Source organism: Balaenoptera physalus (genome assembly GCF_965194825.1).
Source record: "Balaenoptera physalus genome assembly, chromosome: 16".
Classification (NCBI taxonomy): domain Eukaryota; kingdom Metazoa; phylum Chordata; class Mammalia; order Artiodactyla; family Balaenopteridae; genus Balaenoptera; species Balaenoptera physalus.
The window spans coordinates 66,804,748-66,824,031 of NC_138898.1; the positions used below are offsets into that span (position 1 = coordinate 66,804,748).

General features: G+C 46.4%; 1 protein-coding gene across 6 annotated transcripts in view; it reads left to right on the forward strand.

Moving 5' to 3' along the window:
• LOC309645087 (bMERB domain-containing protein 1) overlaps positions 1–19,284 on the forward strand; it is a 199,257-nt gene that overhangs the window by 104,619 nt on the left and 75,354 nt on the right. For all 6 annotated transcript variants that reach the window (XR_014254733.1, XR_014254734.1, XM_082429686.1 and 3 more), the window contains one exon: positions 4,905–5,028. Coding sequence is in view for 4 of the 6 variants with exons in the window: in XM_082429686.1 (XP_082285812.1) it covers positions 4,905–5,028 (124 nt within the window). In the remaining 2 variants the exon portion in view is untranslated. The remainder of the gene's footprint in view (positions 1–4,904; positions 5,029–19,284) is intronic.

Here is a 19,284-nt window from a genome sequence, read left to right on the forward strand (position 1 = left end):
CTCCTTCCAGGATTTGTCCTCCTCGTGGACACCTTCATTGGCAGCTGTTGGATGTCTGCCTTCTAGCTGGAGAATGTTGTCAAGGTTTCCATCATACTAGTACTATTACACAAGTTCAGACTGAAAAGAAACCGACCATGCATGATATTCACTTACTCACATCCTGTACCAGCATTTCTCAGAGTCTGGTCTGAAGACCTCCTGTATGAAGGTCCTTGGACATGACCCCCACCCCTCAACCCAGGTGTATCCTAATCCCTGGGGGTAGAGCTCCCCAGATAATCACCGCACCTGCTAACTCTTAAAAACAGCTACTCTCCATGTACCTAATGCAATAAAATAGACTCAGTTTTCTCTATTGCTAAGGTGATGATGGTGCTTCTTAAGTGGGGAGGTAGTTCTTAAATGAATAGAATTGATGACAACAAGGGCTTTGGAGTAGGACAGAGCTGGTTTTAAATCTTGGCCCCATCACTTACTCCTTTTCCTGAGGCTCAATCTGCTCATCTGTGAAATGGATGCTAACAGTATTTACCACCCAGGACTGTTTGGGGAATTAAATAAGGTGATTTGATCCTGCCATGTGATAAATGCTCAGTAAGTGTTACCTATTATCATTACTGGCTAAACCTGGGTTTTTTTGTTGTTTGTTTTTTTAACCTTTAAACTGGGGAAATGATAGCATCTACCATCTAGGGTAGGGGTGCAGGGGTTGGCAAACTTTTTCTGTAAAGGGCCAGATAGTAAATATTTGAGGTTTTGTGGGCCAGTCTCTGTTACAGCTGCTCATTCTGCTGTCATAGTGCAAAAGCACCCAAAATAATACACAAATGAATGAGCGTGGCCAATGTTCCAATAAAACTTTATCTACAAAATCAGGGAGGGGGCTGGCTTTGGCCCATGGCTGTAGCTGGCTAACTCCTCAGCTGGGGTGTTGTGAAGATTAAATGAGATAAGGCTTGTAATGAGCCTAGCACAGTGCCTGGCACAGAGCAGTCACTAAGAGAAAGAATTCTAACTGCTCCATATCTGATTTGAGGGCTAGGCTTTGCTCCTTTCTCCAGGGGAAGGAAAGCATCCATGAGCAAGACTTTTCAACAGAGGTATCAGCTCCATCCTCTGCCCCAAGTCAAAGCTAAGTGTTCATCTCAGCACCTGGAGCCTGGCAGTGCCACCGCCTCCATCCTCCCCCAAGGATGGAGGTAAAATGCCAGCCCATGGGGTGTGATTAATTCTTTCTGTCCCACGCTTTGCCCCAGGGTATGTTGCCATTTTCAGCATGTGTCCCACGGAAATCAGGTTGCCCGTCTAAACCATGATGTGTGAGAAATGAGGATACTTATATCTGCGGGGTGGTTAACTACGCGCGTTCACATCCATAAATGCATTTAACCCTCACCCGAGGCTGTATAATGTGGTTAAGGCAGGCAGTTAAGGGGAGAGAGAGAGAGAGGGAGAGAGGGTGAGGGAGAGAGAGGCTGGATTTGAATTCTGCCTCTGCAACATTCTGGTTTTGTGATGTTGGCCAAGTCACTTTGCTTCTCTAAGCCTCAGCTACATCTTCTATAACATAGGGATTAAATGAGATGGTACATATAAAGCCTACAGCACAGTGTAGCACATGATAGCTATTGAATCCCATTTTGCAAAGGAAGAATGTGATGCTAACAGGTAAAAGGGCTCATTCAAGGTCATGCAGCTGGTGACTGGCCTCAGACCAAGGATCTCTAACTCTGGCCCCCAGCTGATTTTCACCATGCCCCACTGCCCCCGCCCACCACATCCCATTCATCCCCACCACCCCCCGGCTGCTTCCTGGGACTCTTGCTGCTTCCAGCCACGGCTGTGCTCAATGCACAGTGACTAAATCTCTTGGAGACAGTGACATATCGCTGTCAGGGAGCTTGTACGCTTGTGACCATTCATCACTGTAGTGGATTAAATAGTGTCCTCCGAAGAAAAGTCATATCCACCCAGAACCTCAGAATGTGACCTTACTTGGAAATAAGGTCTTTGCAGGGAGAATTAAGATAAAGATTAAAATGAGATCATACTGAATTAGGGTGGGCCCTAAGTGCAATGAGACAGTAAAGGACAGAGGAGGATACACAGAGCCACGGGGAAGAAGGCTGTGTGAAAACAGAGGCAGAGGTTGGAGTGATGCTGCCACAAGCCAAAGATTGCCAGGAGCCACCAGGATCTGGAAGAGGCAAGGAAGGAGCCTCCCCTAGAGCCTTTGGAGGAAACACAGACCTGCTTCTGGCCTCCAGAACTGTGAAAGAATGAATTCCTGCTGTCCTTAGCCACCCAATTTGTGGTGATTTGTTACGGCGGCCACAGAAAAGTAAGACACCGCCTTCGACCCTAAGATGTGAATGGATAGGGGGGTATCGGACTCAGAATGCCTGTGTGAGGAAGGGGCAGCAATGACGGGGCAAAGAGCATGTGTTTTAGAGGCAGACCTGGGCTCAGCCCCTTCCCTTGCCAGCTTTGAGCTATTTTCCTTATTTACTAAGAAAGAGAACATCCTCGTCCTTCTGGCTTGTGGTGAGGATTAAAAGAGATGGCGTGGCACAGTGGGGTAATAACAAAGGTAATCGTAACCGTTCATCAAGCGTGACATGCCTTGGTTAATTCAATCCTCACAACAGCCCAGGGTGGAAGGAGTTAGCAGATGCAGGTGATGTGATGTACACCTCGGAGTAAAGGAAGAACATTCCTTCCCTACATCTCCTTCTCTACCCATGAAGAGCAGTAGACTACTGCATCCTTCCAAACCCAGCCATTCACTCTGGAAATGTGGTCTAAAGGCACCTCTTAGAGGCACGCAGAGATTGATCTCTGAGAATGCTCATCACAGGGCTGCTTCTTCTAGTGGGGGAAACAGCAACCAACCTAAGTGTCTGGGATTTGGTGAAGTGATTCATGATACAGACACAAATAGACACCACACAGCCTTTCACACTGCTGCCAGGGAAGAGCAACCAAGGACGTGTAGAAACGCTCGTGAAATGTCATTAAGTGAAAAGAGCAGGTAATAAAATGGTGAGACCCTAACTTTATATTACAAAAACCAGACCTCCATGATGGTATATGTGTGTGTATAACATATGTATAAATATATGGCATCTTTTTTATTTTTTTAAATTTAACTTGGTCCTTTTTTTTTTTTTTACTTATTTATTTACTTTTTTTTTTTTTAATTTATGGCTGAGTTGGGTCTTTGTTGCTGTGTGTGGGCTTTCTCTAGTTGCGGCGAGCAGGGGCTACTCTTCGTTGCGGTGCGTGAGCTTCTCTTGTTGCGGAGCACAGGCTCTAGGCGCGCGGGCTTCAGTAGTTGTGGCACACGGGCTCAGTAGTTGTGGCTCTCGGGCTCTAGAGCGCACGCTCAGTAGTTGTGGTGCACGGGCTTAGTTGCTCCTCAGCATGTGGGATCTTCCCAGACCAGGGCTCGAACCCAAGTCCCCTGCATCGGCAGGCCGATTCTTAACCATTGCGCCACCAGGGAAGCCCGATATATAACATCTAACTACTAACATCTTTGTGTATGTTTTTCCACTCTTTAAAAAAGTATAGATGTGTTTATATATAACATTATATATATAAAACACATGTATAAAACCATATATATTACCCTATATATGCACACTACCTATATAATATATATAATCACATAAATTACCATATGTGTGCACTGGAAGAATGTACACCAAGATGTTAGCGGCAATATATGAGGAACTATGTATATACATATATACGCATGCATACGTACTATTATGGGTTGAGTGTTTATGTCCCCCACGAATTCATATGTTGGGGCCCTAATTCCCAGTGTGGCTGATTTGGAGATGGGAAAGTAACTGAGATTAAATGAGGTCATTAAGGGTGGGGCCCTGATCCCATAGGATTAATGTCCTTATAAGAAGACACACCAGGGAGCTCTCTCTCTGCATGAACACAAAGAGTCCATGTGAGTACAGTGAGAAGGCGGCTGTCTACAAGCCGTGAAGAGAGCTCTCACCAGAAGCTGACCCTGCCAGACCTTGATCTGGGACTTCCAGCCTCCAGAACTGGGAGAAAATTAATGTCTGTAGTTTAAGCTGTTCAGCTTCTGTTGTTTTGTTATGATAGCCCTAGTGAACTAACATACATGCATATATACATACATACATGCAGATATATTTATATATAGGCATATATATAGTGTCTTTCTATATATATGATAATATATATGGCTATATGTATGTGGTATATATATATATGGTTATATATATAGTTTTTTAATATATGGTTTTACTTATATGGCAATATATATAACTCTAATTATAAATATAAGAGCAGAAGAATGTCCATCAAAATGTGGATAGTTGTTCCCTCTGGGCAGTGGGGTTATAGGTGACTTTTTGCTTTGTTCTCTTTTGCTTATCTGTATTATCTGAATTTTCTACAATAAACCCGTATTATTTCATATTACTATTACATTACTTAGTATTCCTATAATTTTTAATGGTATTGCTAAAATAATTATTATAAACTTTTTTCTGCCTAAAGTTGGCATCGGTCTTTGGCGACTGGGAGAGGGTGAAAAGGCCATGGTCAAAGGGACCAGAGGCTCAGAAGCCGGGACCAGGCAGGCCTGTCAAGGCCGTATGTATAACCTTGAACAAGTTTTGGTGACCCCGCCTGAGCCTCCTCTTGCCTTGTAACAGGGTTCCCATGGAAACGTGCTTTCCAGTTTCCAAAGGGCTGGCTCACATATACACACTTGCAACACTGGCAGAGATCTGTGTGCCTTCGTGGGGTATGAAGGTTGCTGGGGCAAAGAGGAGGCTGTCCAGAGGGAATTCTTGAAAACCCATGCAGCCTTGGGGTCCTGATGCCTGCGTTTTGTGTCTCCTGCACAGATCAGCTGGACATCATCTCCATGGCAGAGACAACCATGAGGCCAGAGGAGATCGAGCTGGAGATGGTGAAAATCCAGCGTCTCCGGGAAGTCTTGGTCCGGCGGGAGTCTGAGCTCAGGTTTATGTGAGTGCCTGGCGGAGGTGGCGGAGAAAAGGAAGGGGTGTGGAGGGGGAGGACACCGGAGAACCTGACATTTACTGTTTATTGCTGTGTGCCAGGCACCGGGATGAAGGTATTACATACATTCTCACAACCACCTAGAGACATGGGTATCTATTCCTCTATTTCTTAGTATATAACCATTAGTCAATATATGGCCCTATACAAGATGATTAAATTAGTGCCTGGGTCTTGCTTTCCTGTCTTTTTTCTATTTTTATGCTTCCAATTTTTATTTTTTATATTCTCAAAGAGCACAGAACTTATATTTTGTTCCAAAACTATCATTAAGCTTCTTACACGTTGTTTCTAACATTAAAAACATATCACTAGTGTTTGCAATACACTCCCCGTGTTTTAAAAGGAAGGGAGACAGAGAACGTGAGTTCTTCAAAGTACTGAAGAGCTCCCTTCAGCCTGTGGGTGCTCAGAGGGCCGAGGTTGCTTTTGTGCCGATGGCTGTCATTGTGCATTTACTGACCTCTGCATCGTGTGTGTGTGCGTGTGTGCATGCGCGTGTGTGTATGTACATATTATCCCCGCACCTGGCACACGTACAGCAAGTGCTCAGTGACAAGATTAGCTAACACGAAAGCTCTAGCCCTGGGCCAGGCACTGCACTAAGCTCTTGACTTGTGACCTCACTAAATTTCCCCATATTGCCCGTGAGTCCGACTGCTTAGAGACAAATGTCAACGGTAGACACTTGAATAAATCAAATTATCTAAAACATGCAGAAGGATGTCAGTGCAGTGAGGACATATTTTGGGGGCTCAGTGACATACTCCAGGGGAGGGGCTGGCTTCTTGGCCCCCGGAAGTCTTGCTAGCAGCCTGCAGACAGAGGTGGATGATAATGAGGGCTCCCCCCAGGCCCCGCCTTTAGAGTATGTAGCCTTGCCTGGAGGTACACCACCTTGTCATCTCAGAGATGCGTGATGGGCTCCAGGATGGCCAGGGTAGAGATCATGGCCCACTCAGACCTGGATAAACACCTCATCAGATGATGATCTGCAGCCTCCCGGGCTAACAGGCTGTGTGCGGACCATTCTTGAATTCAGTTTCCTGGCTCTTTCTCAGAGCCAGGCCCTCACCTCCCTGTAGGGCTTATGGTGCAGGTGGGTCCTATTCTTGCCTCCATTTTAGAGAAGAGGGAATTGGAGGTTAAGAAATTTACCCAAGGTTGCATTAGCTAATAAGTAGCCAAGGTAGGATGCAGCCTGACTCCAGAGTTTTTATTAAGTGAGTGAATAAGTGAAGGAAGGTTGGAAAGAGGGAGGGAGGGAAGGAATGAAGGAAGGAGGGAAGCTCGGAATATATCTGCCAAGATAACGCCTTAAAGAGTATAAGCTCCTGAGGGCAGGGATCCTATGTCTCATCTTCACTGTTGGATTTTCCCAGCACCTTGAACACTGCCCGGCACTTATTAGGCCAATTAGTATTTGTTGAATGTGCAAAAATTGTTCTTTCACACTCCATCCTGACCCCAATAGCTTCCCTTCACACACACACACACACACACACACACACACACACACACACACGAGACCCGTTGGAATAGGGTAAGAGGGAAATAGAATTTCAGACTGTACTAAGCATTTACAGGCTCAGGTGGGGAAGCTCGGAGTGACGGGAATGTGACAGCCCTTGACTGAAATAGTCCCAATGACTGTAGCTGTAATAACCAGGGGGAGATTGGTTTTGTCACACCTGCTGGGAAGTAATCAAGTTAATACCCTCAGGTCCCGTGCAGACTGTATGAGTCAGATCATATTGCACGGCTGAGGGTGTCTTCTCACTTGACCGTCTCCTGCAATGTTGATTCTTTCGAGAATGGGTTTAAAGGCTGCTGTCCCAACACCCCCGACGTTCAGCATTATTCTTTCATGGGTTTCCATTTTCTTGGCTCCTCTGTCTTGCCCTTTCCCCTGGGTCGCACAGCTTCTGCTTGTTCTGCCTTCCTCTCAGCGTGAACTCATGAGAGTGGGTTCAGGGTCATCCTGGCTCTCTTGCATACTTGTCTGTGACCTTGGGCACATGACAGGCTTCAAAAGAACTGCTGTTTACCACAGGCACTGTTATACTGCACACGTGCTATGTATGTTGTATGCATTTGCTCACTTATTTTAGCGTTTTGAATCCTCATAAGACCCCTGAGGGAGTGGTTCTATTCCTTCTATTTTATGGATAAGGAAACTGAAGTTAGGTGAAATGACATTTTCAAGGTCAACAGCTAGTATGGGTGGAATTGGGACTTGAACCTGAGGTGTCTGTCTCAGAGGCAGAGCCCTGAACCCTAAGTTAGCCTGTTATTTATTCCCAGCAGAAGGATGCCTTTTCTCTTTGCCTTGCTCTTCTAGAATGCAAAGACAAACTCCCGGTTGGATGTCCACAATCCCACAATCCCACATTGGGTTTGGTCTTGTTCTGCGCCATCTTGAATTGAGTCGGGTGGAAACAGAAGTCATTCTGTTGAGTCAGGCTTTGGACTTTTTCATACCCTTTCTCTGGAGAGAAGTGATTTATTTGAAGCCTAAAATGATGAGCTCCATCTTAGTCAGGGTTTTCAAGTTTACCTGCTGGGAATTTGACGTAGTGCCTTCCTTATTCCTCTAAGGGTTCTCAGGGACCTCCAGAGTCAACATTTATAGAACCCTTAGCACAGATCTAGGCCTTGGCTAAGCCCTGTGCACACATTATCACGTAACCTACGAAAAATGCTTGCTAATGGAAGGATGAAGCAGGAGCGCCTCCAGCATACCTGCTCTCTCTCAGGCTCACGAGGTCAGGTTCAGAGAAGGACTATGAGTGACCCCGGTGGGCATGTGTCTCCACCGCACACCCAATGCATCTGCTCTCAATGTCCTCCCTTCGCTTGTCCCTTGGTTTCCAAGTTGCTAACTGGTGTTTAGAGATCTCCCTCTTGAAGCTGGCAGTTTTACGAGCTTCATTTGGATGAGTCAATCCAAATCCCTTAGCATCACGAAAACGCTGCTTTAATTGGCGGCAAATGTCCAGGAGGTAAAACTTGAAGCCTCCTTTGTTCCATCCTCGATCCTCCGTGCCACCCACCTCCCAGTCCCTCCGCTGCTGCCCCATCTCCATGCCTCTCTCCATCCTGGCCTGCGGAGGCTGTCAACAACCTCAGACTCATTTTCTCACCCTTAATTCCAGCACTGACTCACACCATTAGCTTTTCATAACTCCTCCTGCAGCTCCGCTGGCCTGCCTCAGCTCTTTCGCACCTTCTCTACAGTCCTGGTCGTGCTGTTTATCTGGGTTTCAGATAATTAACTATCTTCGGAGGTGTGGGGCGGTTATCTTCATTTTACACCCGCTTGCAGGATTGTCATAAAGGGACAGTGGGCTCTGTCTGTCAGCTTGCTCTGGGCGGCGGCAGCTTCTAATTAATGAGTCAGAGCTGCAGCTGGCAGGGGAGATGGGCTTGTGAAGGACAGATTTCAGGAGCACAGTCCTTGAGTTCCAATATTTCCAGACTCTGGGCTTGGACCCAAGTAACATCATTTTATTAAGAAGGACCAAGTGCGGTGAAGCGGTAGCACCCTAGAACCTGGCAGAGGTTCAGGGTGTGGTGGTAGAGAGTACATGACTTGTAAACTTTTCAAATACTTGCTATGCTGGGCAGTGTTCTAAGTGTTTTACATGCATTGATCATTTTATCCTTACTGCAACTAGACATACAACATCCTCCCTCCCCATTTTATAGATGAGGAAACTAATGCACAGAGAGGTCAAGTAACTTGCCCCGGGCTGCCCAGGGTCTGTGAAACAGCAGATGATGATATAACCCCAGCATTCTGGGTCCAGAGTCCATGATCTCAACCATGATGCTATAGGGTCTCTCAACTGGTTTTGAACCCCAGTTCTACTTCTTACCGACTCTGGGCCCTGGAGCAAATCTTTTGCCCTGTTGGGAATTCCCTGGTGGTCCAGTGGTTAGGACTCCGGGGTCTCACTGCCGAGGGCCCCAATTCCATCCCTGGTCAGGGAACTAAAATTCCGTAGGCCGTGCCACGTGGCCAAAAAAAAAAAAGTTTCTTTAAGGGACTTCCCTGGTTAGTCCAGTGGTTAAAACTCCGCGCTCCCAATGCAGGGGCCCTGGGCTCGATCCCTGGTCAGGGAACTAGATCCCACATGCTGCAACTGAGATCCAGTGCAGCCAAATAAATAAATAAATATTTTTTAAAAAAGAAAATCTTTTGCCCTGTTGCAGCCTCAGTTTTCCCCTCTTTACAATGGGACATTGATATTTCCCTGGCAGCGTTGTCGCAAGGGATGGAAAGAGAGGACACGTGAAAGTGGGTGGCTCTTCCTAGGTAATAAGCACATCAAAATTCCCTTCCCACCTTTAACTGTTAATACCGTGCTTTGAGGGAGAAGAGAGGAACAGGGCTGCTTCGTTATCTCCAGAGAAGACCGAGAAAACACCCCTCTCCCCAAGAAACTGGGGAGTGGCTCTCACCTATCAAGTCCAACTCTATTCTGGGGCCTTGACTTTATTATTGTTGTTGTTATTTTAAAAAAATTTTATACACCTGCATTCTTTATCCCTTTAATGAGCTGATAATTCTGAAGCCTGTTAGGAAAAGCTTCAAGCCAAGGGCGAAATGAAGCATGTGCATTTATGTAACTTGACACTTCTCAGCCACGTTTGGCAGTTTCGAGACACTTTGGTTGCACTCTGGGTTTTAAATACCATCTCCTAAGAACAGGTCAGCGTTGTCAGAGCCACTGTACGTATCAGGTGGGAAGAAATGTCTTTAATTGCAAAAGATCTAAAAAGCAATTTGTCTTGGACAAAATATACGAGAATTTGAGGAGTTGGGGAAGAAAGGGAGGAAGGAGACCTCGAGGGACGGAGAAAGGGATGGGGAGGCTAGAGAGGATGGGGAATGTCCCAGGTGAGACCTCTGAATGGAAGGACCCCCCTGAATTTCTAAGTTTTTGGGGAAATAAGGATGAGGCTGGGGATCTGGGCTGATCAAATGGAGAAAAAATATCCCCCAGTCGATGGGCTTCTGCTGTTTCAAGTTGCTTCTCGAAGTCAGAACAAGCTTCAGGAAAGGAAATTCTTCTCTCAGGGAGCTCTGGCTGTCTTACCATAAAGGATTTCATGCTCTTGGCCCTAAGGATCTCCTCTGGGCCCTGGTGAGCTGGGAAAGGGATCACTGTATTAGACTCTTATGATGGTTACTTTTATGTGTCAACATGACAGCTATGGGGTGGCAGGTATTTGTTTAAACATTATTTTGGGTGTGTCTGTGAGGGTGTTTCTGGAATAGATTAACATTTGAATCAGTAGACTGAATAAAGCAGATTGCCCTCCCCAGTGTGGGTGGACCTCATCCGATCTGTTGAAGACCTGAATAGAACAAAAAGGCTGAGTAAGAGGGAACTTTGCCTGCCTGACTGCATGAGCTGGGGCATCGATCTTTTCCTGCCTTTGGACTTGAACTGAAAAATCAACTCCTTTTGGGTCTTGGGCTTGCTAGCTTTTGGATTGGAACTTACACCATTGGTTCTCCTGGGTCTCCAGGTTGGAGACTGTAGATCGTGGGACTTAGCCTCTATAATCCTGTGAATCCTTATAAGAAGTTTATATCTATCTATCTATCTATCTATCTCTACAAATCTATATATCTCTATCCAGCAGTTTCTCTCCTGGGTATACCCTAGAGCTGCTCTGTATAGTTGGGTATGCACTAGCCTCATGTGACTATTTCAATTTAAATTAATTAAAATTAAATAAAACCTAAAATGCAGTCCTTCAGTAGTCCTAGCCACATTTCAGGTGCTCTTTAGTCAATTATGGCTAATGGCTATCCCACTGGAAAGCACACATTTTTGTAGAACATTTCCATCATCACAGAAGAAACTCCCACACATGAATGTCAGGAGGCATATTCCAGAACATTCATATCAGTCTGTTCCCACCTCATCTCCCCCCTTTTCATCTTCATCCATTGTCCCCCTGCAGCCCCCACCCCTGCTCTCCACGGGCCTCCTTTCAGTCCCTCCCCCTCCAAGGGGGACTTTTTGTCGGGGCTGTTCCCTCTGCCTGGATACCCCCCTCCCGCCTGGTTAACTCTCCCCCTCCCCCCAGGGCTCAGATCCAGGGTCACTTCCAAGGGGAAGCCTTCCCAGCACTTCCCAGGCTGTGTCCCATCCTATCACCATAACCAAGATCCTTTGGGTCTTCTAAGGAGAAGCCTTTCCTCCATTTATACATCTACGTTCATCAGTGTGAGTACGTGTTCCCCTTCTCTCTTCTGCTCGACGCTGGCCCTGATGAGGACACAGCCTGAGCTGTTTTCACTCTCAGCAAGGTCGGCAGCACCCAACACGTGGCCAGTGTGAGTAGGCGCTCTGTGACTATTTACCTAATAAATGAGCAAGAGCTTGACTTCCCTTCTTTTTTTAGTGCCTGACTCATTTCCAGTGGGTCAGTCCATAGTATTCCTACAGAGTGGTTGTGTGACATAGCAGCTTGCAGTGTAGACACTTTACGAAGTGTATGAGTTTCCTGTGGCTGCTGTAACAAATTAGACAAAGTTGGTGACTTAACATACAGGGACTTCCCTGGTGGTCCAGCGGTTAGGACTCTGCACTTTCACAGCCAAGGGCCCGGGTTCAATCCCTGGTCGGGGAATTAAAACCCTGCAAGCTGCACAGCATGGCCAACAAAAACCAAAACAAACAAACAAAAACCCCACACACTTATTCTCTTGTCGTTCTGGAGACCAGAAGTCTGAAATGGGGTTCACTGGGCTGCCATCAAAGTGTCAGCAGGGCTAAGCTCCTTCTGGAGGCTACAGGGGAGGATACTTTTCCGAGCCCTTTCCAGCTTCTAGAACCTTGTTTCTCATGTTCCCTGCTGGCAGTTCCTTCCTCCATCTTCAAAGACCACAGAGTGGGATCGTCCAATCTCTGCTGGCATCAGCCCACCTGTATAACCCAAGATTATCTCCCCATCCCAAGAGCCTTACTTGAATCACACCTGCAAAATCCCATTTGCCATATAGGGTAACATATTCACAGGTTCCAGGGATTAGGACAGGGATATCTTGGAGGGACATTATTTAGCCGATCACGTTAACTGACTACGGCAATTCATTTAAGGGCTAAGTGCAGAGCTGGACTCTCAGGGTGGCAGTGACGGTGACAGGGGTGGCCGTGGCAAGGCCGAGCGGAGGGGAAGGCAACATACACTATATGGAGAACCTGCATCGCTTCATCTGATGCTGAGTCTTCATCATTCTTTGAAATCTCCCAAGGAAAAAAAAGCATCTTATGAGACAGAGAGAGAGCATGCTCAGTAATGCATGCACAGTGGCCTGACAATTAAGGGTTTTCCCCTCTCTTTGCTTGTCTCTGGAAAACTGCTGATTTGAGTGGCAGCTGGGGTTGAGAGGTGCTTGGCCGTATCACTTGATCTCAATCGAGGACTCAGTTCTTTGCTCTGCACTTAGCCCAGAATCAGATAATGCTTGCCTGGGCCTCATTTCTCTTCAAATAAGAACCAGCCCTCTCTTGATATTTCCAGGACAGGCTGTTCAAAGGGAAATGGGAGGGGGAAAAATACAAACAATTTAACAGATTTGCCTTCATGTTTTGGGTCTACACAGCACAGCCACTCATTAAGACAGTATCTGGATTTACATCTTTGACTTTGTTTAATTGGCTGCTAGTCATTGAGTGATCAGTTACACAGATCTTTGCTCCTGGAATTCTGTCCCACTCTTGGTCCTTTTGTCCTCTAAACTCCTCAGAGGTTTCAAATGAGATTAGGTCAATCCAAGACATTCCTGGTTTGGGTTCTGCCAAAGGAAGGGCAGCCTGTTTTTTTCATTACTAAATGTCCTGGTCTTTGACAGAGTTGCTTTCTGATAAAAAGATAGGCCTATAACTTTCTCCGGATTATATTACACCTACCTTTGAATTCTAGCTCTGCCATTTGTAGGCTGTGCAATCTCGAACAGATACCTTAACCTCTCTGAGCCTCAGCTGCCTCATCTGTCAAATGGGGATGCAGCCAATATCTCCCAGGGTGGTTTTGAGGAGTAAAAGTGATCATGTTTATTAAGTGCCCCCCCCATAGTGCCTGCCAAATATAAGTGCTCATTAAATGTTACTTTCCTTTCCTTCAGGAAGAAATTGAGTTTGGAAATTAACAGATGCTTGGTAAGAGCAGACACTGGGCCCATGTTCTTGGTTTTTAGTAGTAGGTTATTTATTTTGAAGAGGAGGCACAGGAGAAGGGAGGAGATTGGAGGGGCGAGTGAAGGTCTCTTCCATGACATGGAGGTACATACAGACAAGAGAGGGGGTGACTCGGGGGGCACCTGAAATTTGTCTTGAAACATTTGAAGGACTGTCATGTGGAAGAAGGAGTTGGTTTCTTCTTTGTGGAACTAGAACCACAAATGCTGCAGTGAATCCAGTTACCATCCCAGCATGAAAGAGGTCTTTCCACATATTTGGAGCTCTAAAAGTTGGGACCTTGGGAGGTAATGAGTTTCCATACCTGGGGATATCCAAGCATTTATTTATTTCTTCCTTCATTCAACAAGCACGTGCAATAAGGAATACAGATGAGGACTTGCCCTAATGGAGTCCAGGGGAGGAGACAAAATCTGGATGTCTCCAGAGTGAGAGATGGAAGCTTCAGATGGGCGGTGGGGTAGGGTAGCAGGTGCTGAGGTGCTATCTATGGTCAATTCTCAGTGTTGTCATTATTACTAATTTATCTAATGACTCTCGAGTACATACGTGTGCCAGGCACAATGCTAGACTTTTTATGTGGATCACCTGGTTTCATCTTCACAGCAACCTGATGAGGCAGCTTTTACTAATACGAGCCACATTTTACATACGAGGAGATTGAGTTTTGCAGAAGAGGCTTGCCTGAGATCACCCAGCTAAGATTGAGCAGGGCTGGGATTCTAGCTCCGCAGCCTGACCCCAGAGCCCCGCTCTGCTGTGTTCACGCAGTGCCAGTGGTTGCCTCCCAGCCCACTGCCCCTCCTTAGAGAACCAGCCCCACATGGTGGGGGGTGGTTTCCGGCCTCTTCCTGCCCCCCTCCTCCAGGCCAGAGCTCACTGGTCCACATTGGCTTAGCTTGGGCCAATCAGAGTCTCTCTCCTGGGGTACAGAGAGACTGGGCCAGTTAGGTGATGGGAGGTTTGCAAACCAAAGACTGTGGGTGAGCAGAGAAAGCCATACTTCGGTGGGAGGGACAGCACAACTGCCTTAAGAGCAGCAAACAAGGGAGACTGGGGCCCCCAAAAGCAGAAAATGAACTTGGCCATGATATTCCCATTGCAGTCCTCAAGCTGCCCCGCTGAACTGGGACCGTAGTAAGATGCCACGTCTTCTTATACCCTGGGTGTCTACTCTCCAGACCCCTGGAGAAATACCTCCCACCCATGTTGCCACAGCCTGGAGAAAACCAAAATCCACGGCGATGGTGTCTGTGAATATCCAGCGGGTTCCTCTCTGCCCCTAGGCTTGGTTTCCTGGGTCCTGGACCCCCATCTGTGTGGATATGAAACTCAGACGCTTCACCACTTTCCATAACAACAAAACAAAACAAAGCCCTATGCTACTCCCATTGGAGGAGTTGTAGAACTAAGGATCGTGAAAGGGGTTGCACTGAGCTCTTCACAGCAAACAATTAAAAAATCCACATTTGACATTCCTGGCTAATAAGGTCCTTTTCACCACCCTGTGCCAGGCAGTTCTTTTTCTTGGCCCAATCTCACCACCCTCCTTGTTCTTCTCCTTTGTCTCAGCTCCCTCCATTCCAAGTAAGACAAATTCCTCTCCCTTGCAGAGCTGTTTCACCTTCTTCCAAGAAGCCATGGCACCAAAAGATGCTTGGGTTCATGGGAACACTACCCCAGGTGTTTGTCAAGCTATGATTCCCAGCAAAATCTCCTCCCCAAGAGGAACTTGGGTACCAGCTATTAAGGTATTAACATTTCCCCAATTTCTTACACCTTTACTAACCTATCTTTATTTCTGTTCTTTCTAGTCTGTGCTGGAATGGTCTGTTGAAAACTTAGCTACGCTGAGAACTCTACTTCCCAGAATCCCTTTCCCTACATTGCTCCAAGTAAAAGGTGGGAGATTCTGGGAGGCAGAAGGGAAGCAGCAGTGTTGACCCTTTAAGGGCCACCATGGTTAGACCATGGAGGTAGCCAGGTACAGAAGTTCCAGCTCATCCTCACTCTCTGCTTCGGTCCATCTTGTCTTCCTGACCAATGGTGGCCCCGTGTCTTCTAGACACTGGGCAGACAAGGCAACAGCCTGGCAAGGACCCGTCCACTTGGCCCCCCTGCTGCCCCACCTTGCCAGCTACACGTGCCTGACTTCTCAGATGGGCTGGCTGGTGTCTCCTTTGGCCCTCACCTCCCCTTCCCTGACCTCCACCTCCACAGCTCCTCCCACGATTGTGACAGGTCTAATTCCTATAATGCATCCCTTGCCCCGTAACTCACGCTGGTTCTGCTTCCCTTATTGAGCCCTGATACACATCAAGATACACATCAAAATACGCATCAAGAGCCTTTACAGAAGCTGCCAGTGGCTGGAGCCAGGGAAACTTGTCCATCTTGCCCTTGGCTGGCAATTCCCCCCAGATCACTGGTTCAGCCTTGACTCACCCAGAGTCAAGGAATCACAATGGAAATCACCTGGAGAGCTTTAGAGAAAATGCTGCTGCCCGGGTCTCACTACCAGATTCTGACTTAATTGGTCCAGGGTGTGGCCTGGCCATTGGAGAGTTTTAAAAGCAGTTTGGGTGATTCTCCCCTGACCTCCCACTGCACAGATGTCCCCTCACCTCTTTCCTGGGTGAAATAGAAGAACCCGGGTGTCTGTCAGCTGCTTGAAGATGACTCACCTTGCTTTCTTTCCACAATTTTTACTTGATGAAAATGGGCCTCAGACAGAAGGTATAACATCCTACCTTAGCCCGACTCCTTGGCGCGGCAATAGGTCTCTCTCCAGGAGCTTAGATCGTGATAGGAATCAGAATGAAGTGTATGTTTGTGGTCTCCCGTGGAGCACGAGAATCTCAGTGTCATCTGTTGTCCTCCTCATCACATCCGTAGTCGAAATTCATTGATTAAGGCTTTAATTGGAAGCGGTGCTGTGTTTATCAAGAAATCTACATTTCTAAGCTTTCTAAAAGCTCCTAATCAGAAGCTGAATTTATAATCACTCAGCAATGCTCGCTTTCAATTCATTCCATTGCCCACCTGTTTTTGACCCCTAAAAACCAACACATGGTCTCTTTTTAAATTTTTATTTAAAAATAAATTTTATTGACGTATAGTTAATTTACAATATTGTGTTAGCTTTTTTTTTGGCCGCACCCTGCGGCTTGCGGATTCTTAGTTCCCCAACCAGGGATTGAACCTGCATTGGGAGCGTGGAGTCTTAACCACTGGACCGCCAGGGAAGTCCCTAATTTTTATTTTTTAAAGAAATCAAACGAGCAAACCGAGAGTTGAAAGATGTGGAATTTCTGAGTTTCTTCACTGAACGGCAGAGGGATTTGGGGATTAGAGGATAGTAATGGTTTAAGTGGATTCTAGAACCGGATGGTGCAGAAATTCACTCCTCGCTCTACCACCAAGTAACTGTAAGAACCGTAACCCGCGGGTCCTTTTTCTGTAAACCTGGTGCAATAACAGTTCACGCTTCATAGAGTTGGACTGAGGAGTAAATGAAATAATGCGTGAAAAGCGCTTACTATAGAGCCCCGTCCCTTGTAAGTACCTCTTGTAGCTAAGTCTTTCTGCAGCCTACGAAAGGAGCTAGAGTTTGAAACAAGACAAAATTTATCCAGATATCAAGTGAGAGGTACATTTCGCTTTGAAAGCAACACTTTAGAAAAGGCCTGAATAAACTGACATTTTGGCTCAGCATAAGCTATACCAGATCACGGCAAGGGAACTCTGCACCGTCCTTCCGCCTTGAAGATGGTGATTATCTGCTTCTGTTCCACTGTCTCCAGGTGCTAACACTGCCCCTTAGGCCAACCATAACTGGCCTTGGGCTGTTCTGGAGGAAAACTCCAACTGCTCCTAGAACAATTTAGAGTAGGTCTGCACTGCACTCTGGTGATTAAATCCAGGGACCCTTGCCCAGGGCTTCATTAACTGCTTGAAGGAGTCAGCCCTCGGGCCATCTGTTGTCTGCCATCACTCTGTTATCTTGAGAAACATCCTCTGCTTGCTCCCCTGACAAAGTTAACCTGAGCCAGGGCGTGGTCAAGGGATCAGCATTGTGGCAGAAAGAGCACTGGATTTGGAGATGGGACCTGGGTTGAGATTTTGGCTGTGTGACATTGTGACATTCATTTGGTCCAGTTTTTCCTGAAGTAGGGTACACGCTGGCATGATTTTAGGTAGTATTTGGGAAAGCATTAATTAAGAATTTAATTTCGGGAATTCCCTGGCGGTACAGTGGTTAGGGCTCTGCGCTTTCACTGTGCAGCGCACGGATTCAATCCCTGGTTGGGGAACTAAGATCCCACAAGCCACAAGCCATGGCCCCAAAAAAAAAAAAAAAAATTATTTTCATGTCTTTTAAGGGAAAATATTGGTTTTTCCATTTATGGTGCTGTAAAAAGTTTTATATTCAAGTTTTTTTAATTTTTAAAATTAAAGTCAGTGTAAGCGGTCAAGTATAAAGGAAACTATTGAATAAATAATAGTGGAGAAGACCAGAGACCTGGCAGACATTGCCATGGTGATATGCAAATGACCGATGTTTAGGAAACAGTGACTTAGCCATTGTCTAGCCTTCTCTCTCCAAAGGGACATATGTATGAATGTCACCTCTGGTGGGTGGTGGGAGGTATAGTCAGCACAGGTAATGATTAAGGTCAAGGGCTTGCTTACCAGCTATGTGATCTTGGGCAAATCACTAAACTTCTCTGTAACTCTTTTGTGTGATGTTTTCTGACACCACCATCCAATGACAAAACTAAACAATTAATAATGAGTTTGATGTCCTATATTCAAGAGAAAACAATCCATGGGTTGGGAAAGTACAGAGCCTCACAAGCAGAGAAGCACTCTTCCCGATGGATTTGAGGCAAGAGCATTACAGAGCGTTAGAAGAGGCATGAGTGGCTAGAAGGTCAGGATTTCCTTATAAGGCTGGCAGGTCTATTTTCTTTCTTTTTCTTTTTTCTTTTTTTTTTTGGCCACGCGGATTGTGGGATCTTAGTTTCCCGACCAGAGATCGAACCTGTGCCCCCTGCACTGCGCAGAGTCTTAACCACTGGACCGCCAGGGAAGTCCCCAGCAGGTCCTATTTTCTAAGGTAAGGTGAGCTCGCTAAAGCTAAGTTGGAGGATGTGATTGGTGTGTGTTAGGTTTCCTTGACAGTGGGTTCCCATAAATGCAGACTGACTTTTGTCAGTGTAGATGTGTGACGTGGGCCTGGCCACTGGGCTGGCCTCCATTTTGTGGGTCCTGATATAGTGAAACCGTGCACCTCAGATTGGAACTTGAACCCGACCAAAGCCCTGACTGGGACTTGAACCCACGCAGCTGGGACTCAAACCTGGCCAAAACCCACAGTCTTCCAACTGAGATCACACACCTGGTTTCAGGACTTAATGAAGCTCAGATTCTTGAGGTCTCATCACAGAAAGAATTCAGTGAGAGACAAAGTGAGAGGTAAGAAGTGGATTTATTTAGAGAGAAGCACACTCCACAGACAGAGCGTGGGCCATCTCAGGAGGTGAGAAAGGGACCAGGGTATGGGGTTGTCAGTTTTTATAGGGGTGGGTAATTTCATAGACTAATGAGTGGGAGGAGTATTCCAGCTATTTCAGGAAGGGGCAGCACATTCCAGGAATTGGGCCAACACCCACTTTTTGATCTTATGGTTGGCCTTGGAACTGTCATGGTGCCTGTGGGTGTGTCATTTAGCTTGCTGATGTGTTACAGTGAGCCTATACTGAGGCTCCAGGTCTAGTGGAAGTTGACTTGTCCGCCATCTTGGACCCATTTTGTTCCAATCTGTTTATGTCATGTCTTCGGGCTATGTCATTCTTTCAAAGGTTGTGCCCTGCCCCCTTCCCTCCTGTTTCAATAGGAATTAACTTTATCACCCTTTCTGACACCAAATATGTGTCAGTTTTACACATCAATTTTCTGATTCTCCAACACCAACTGG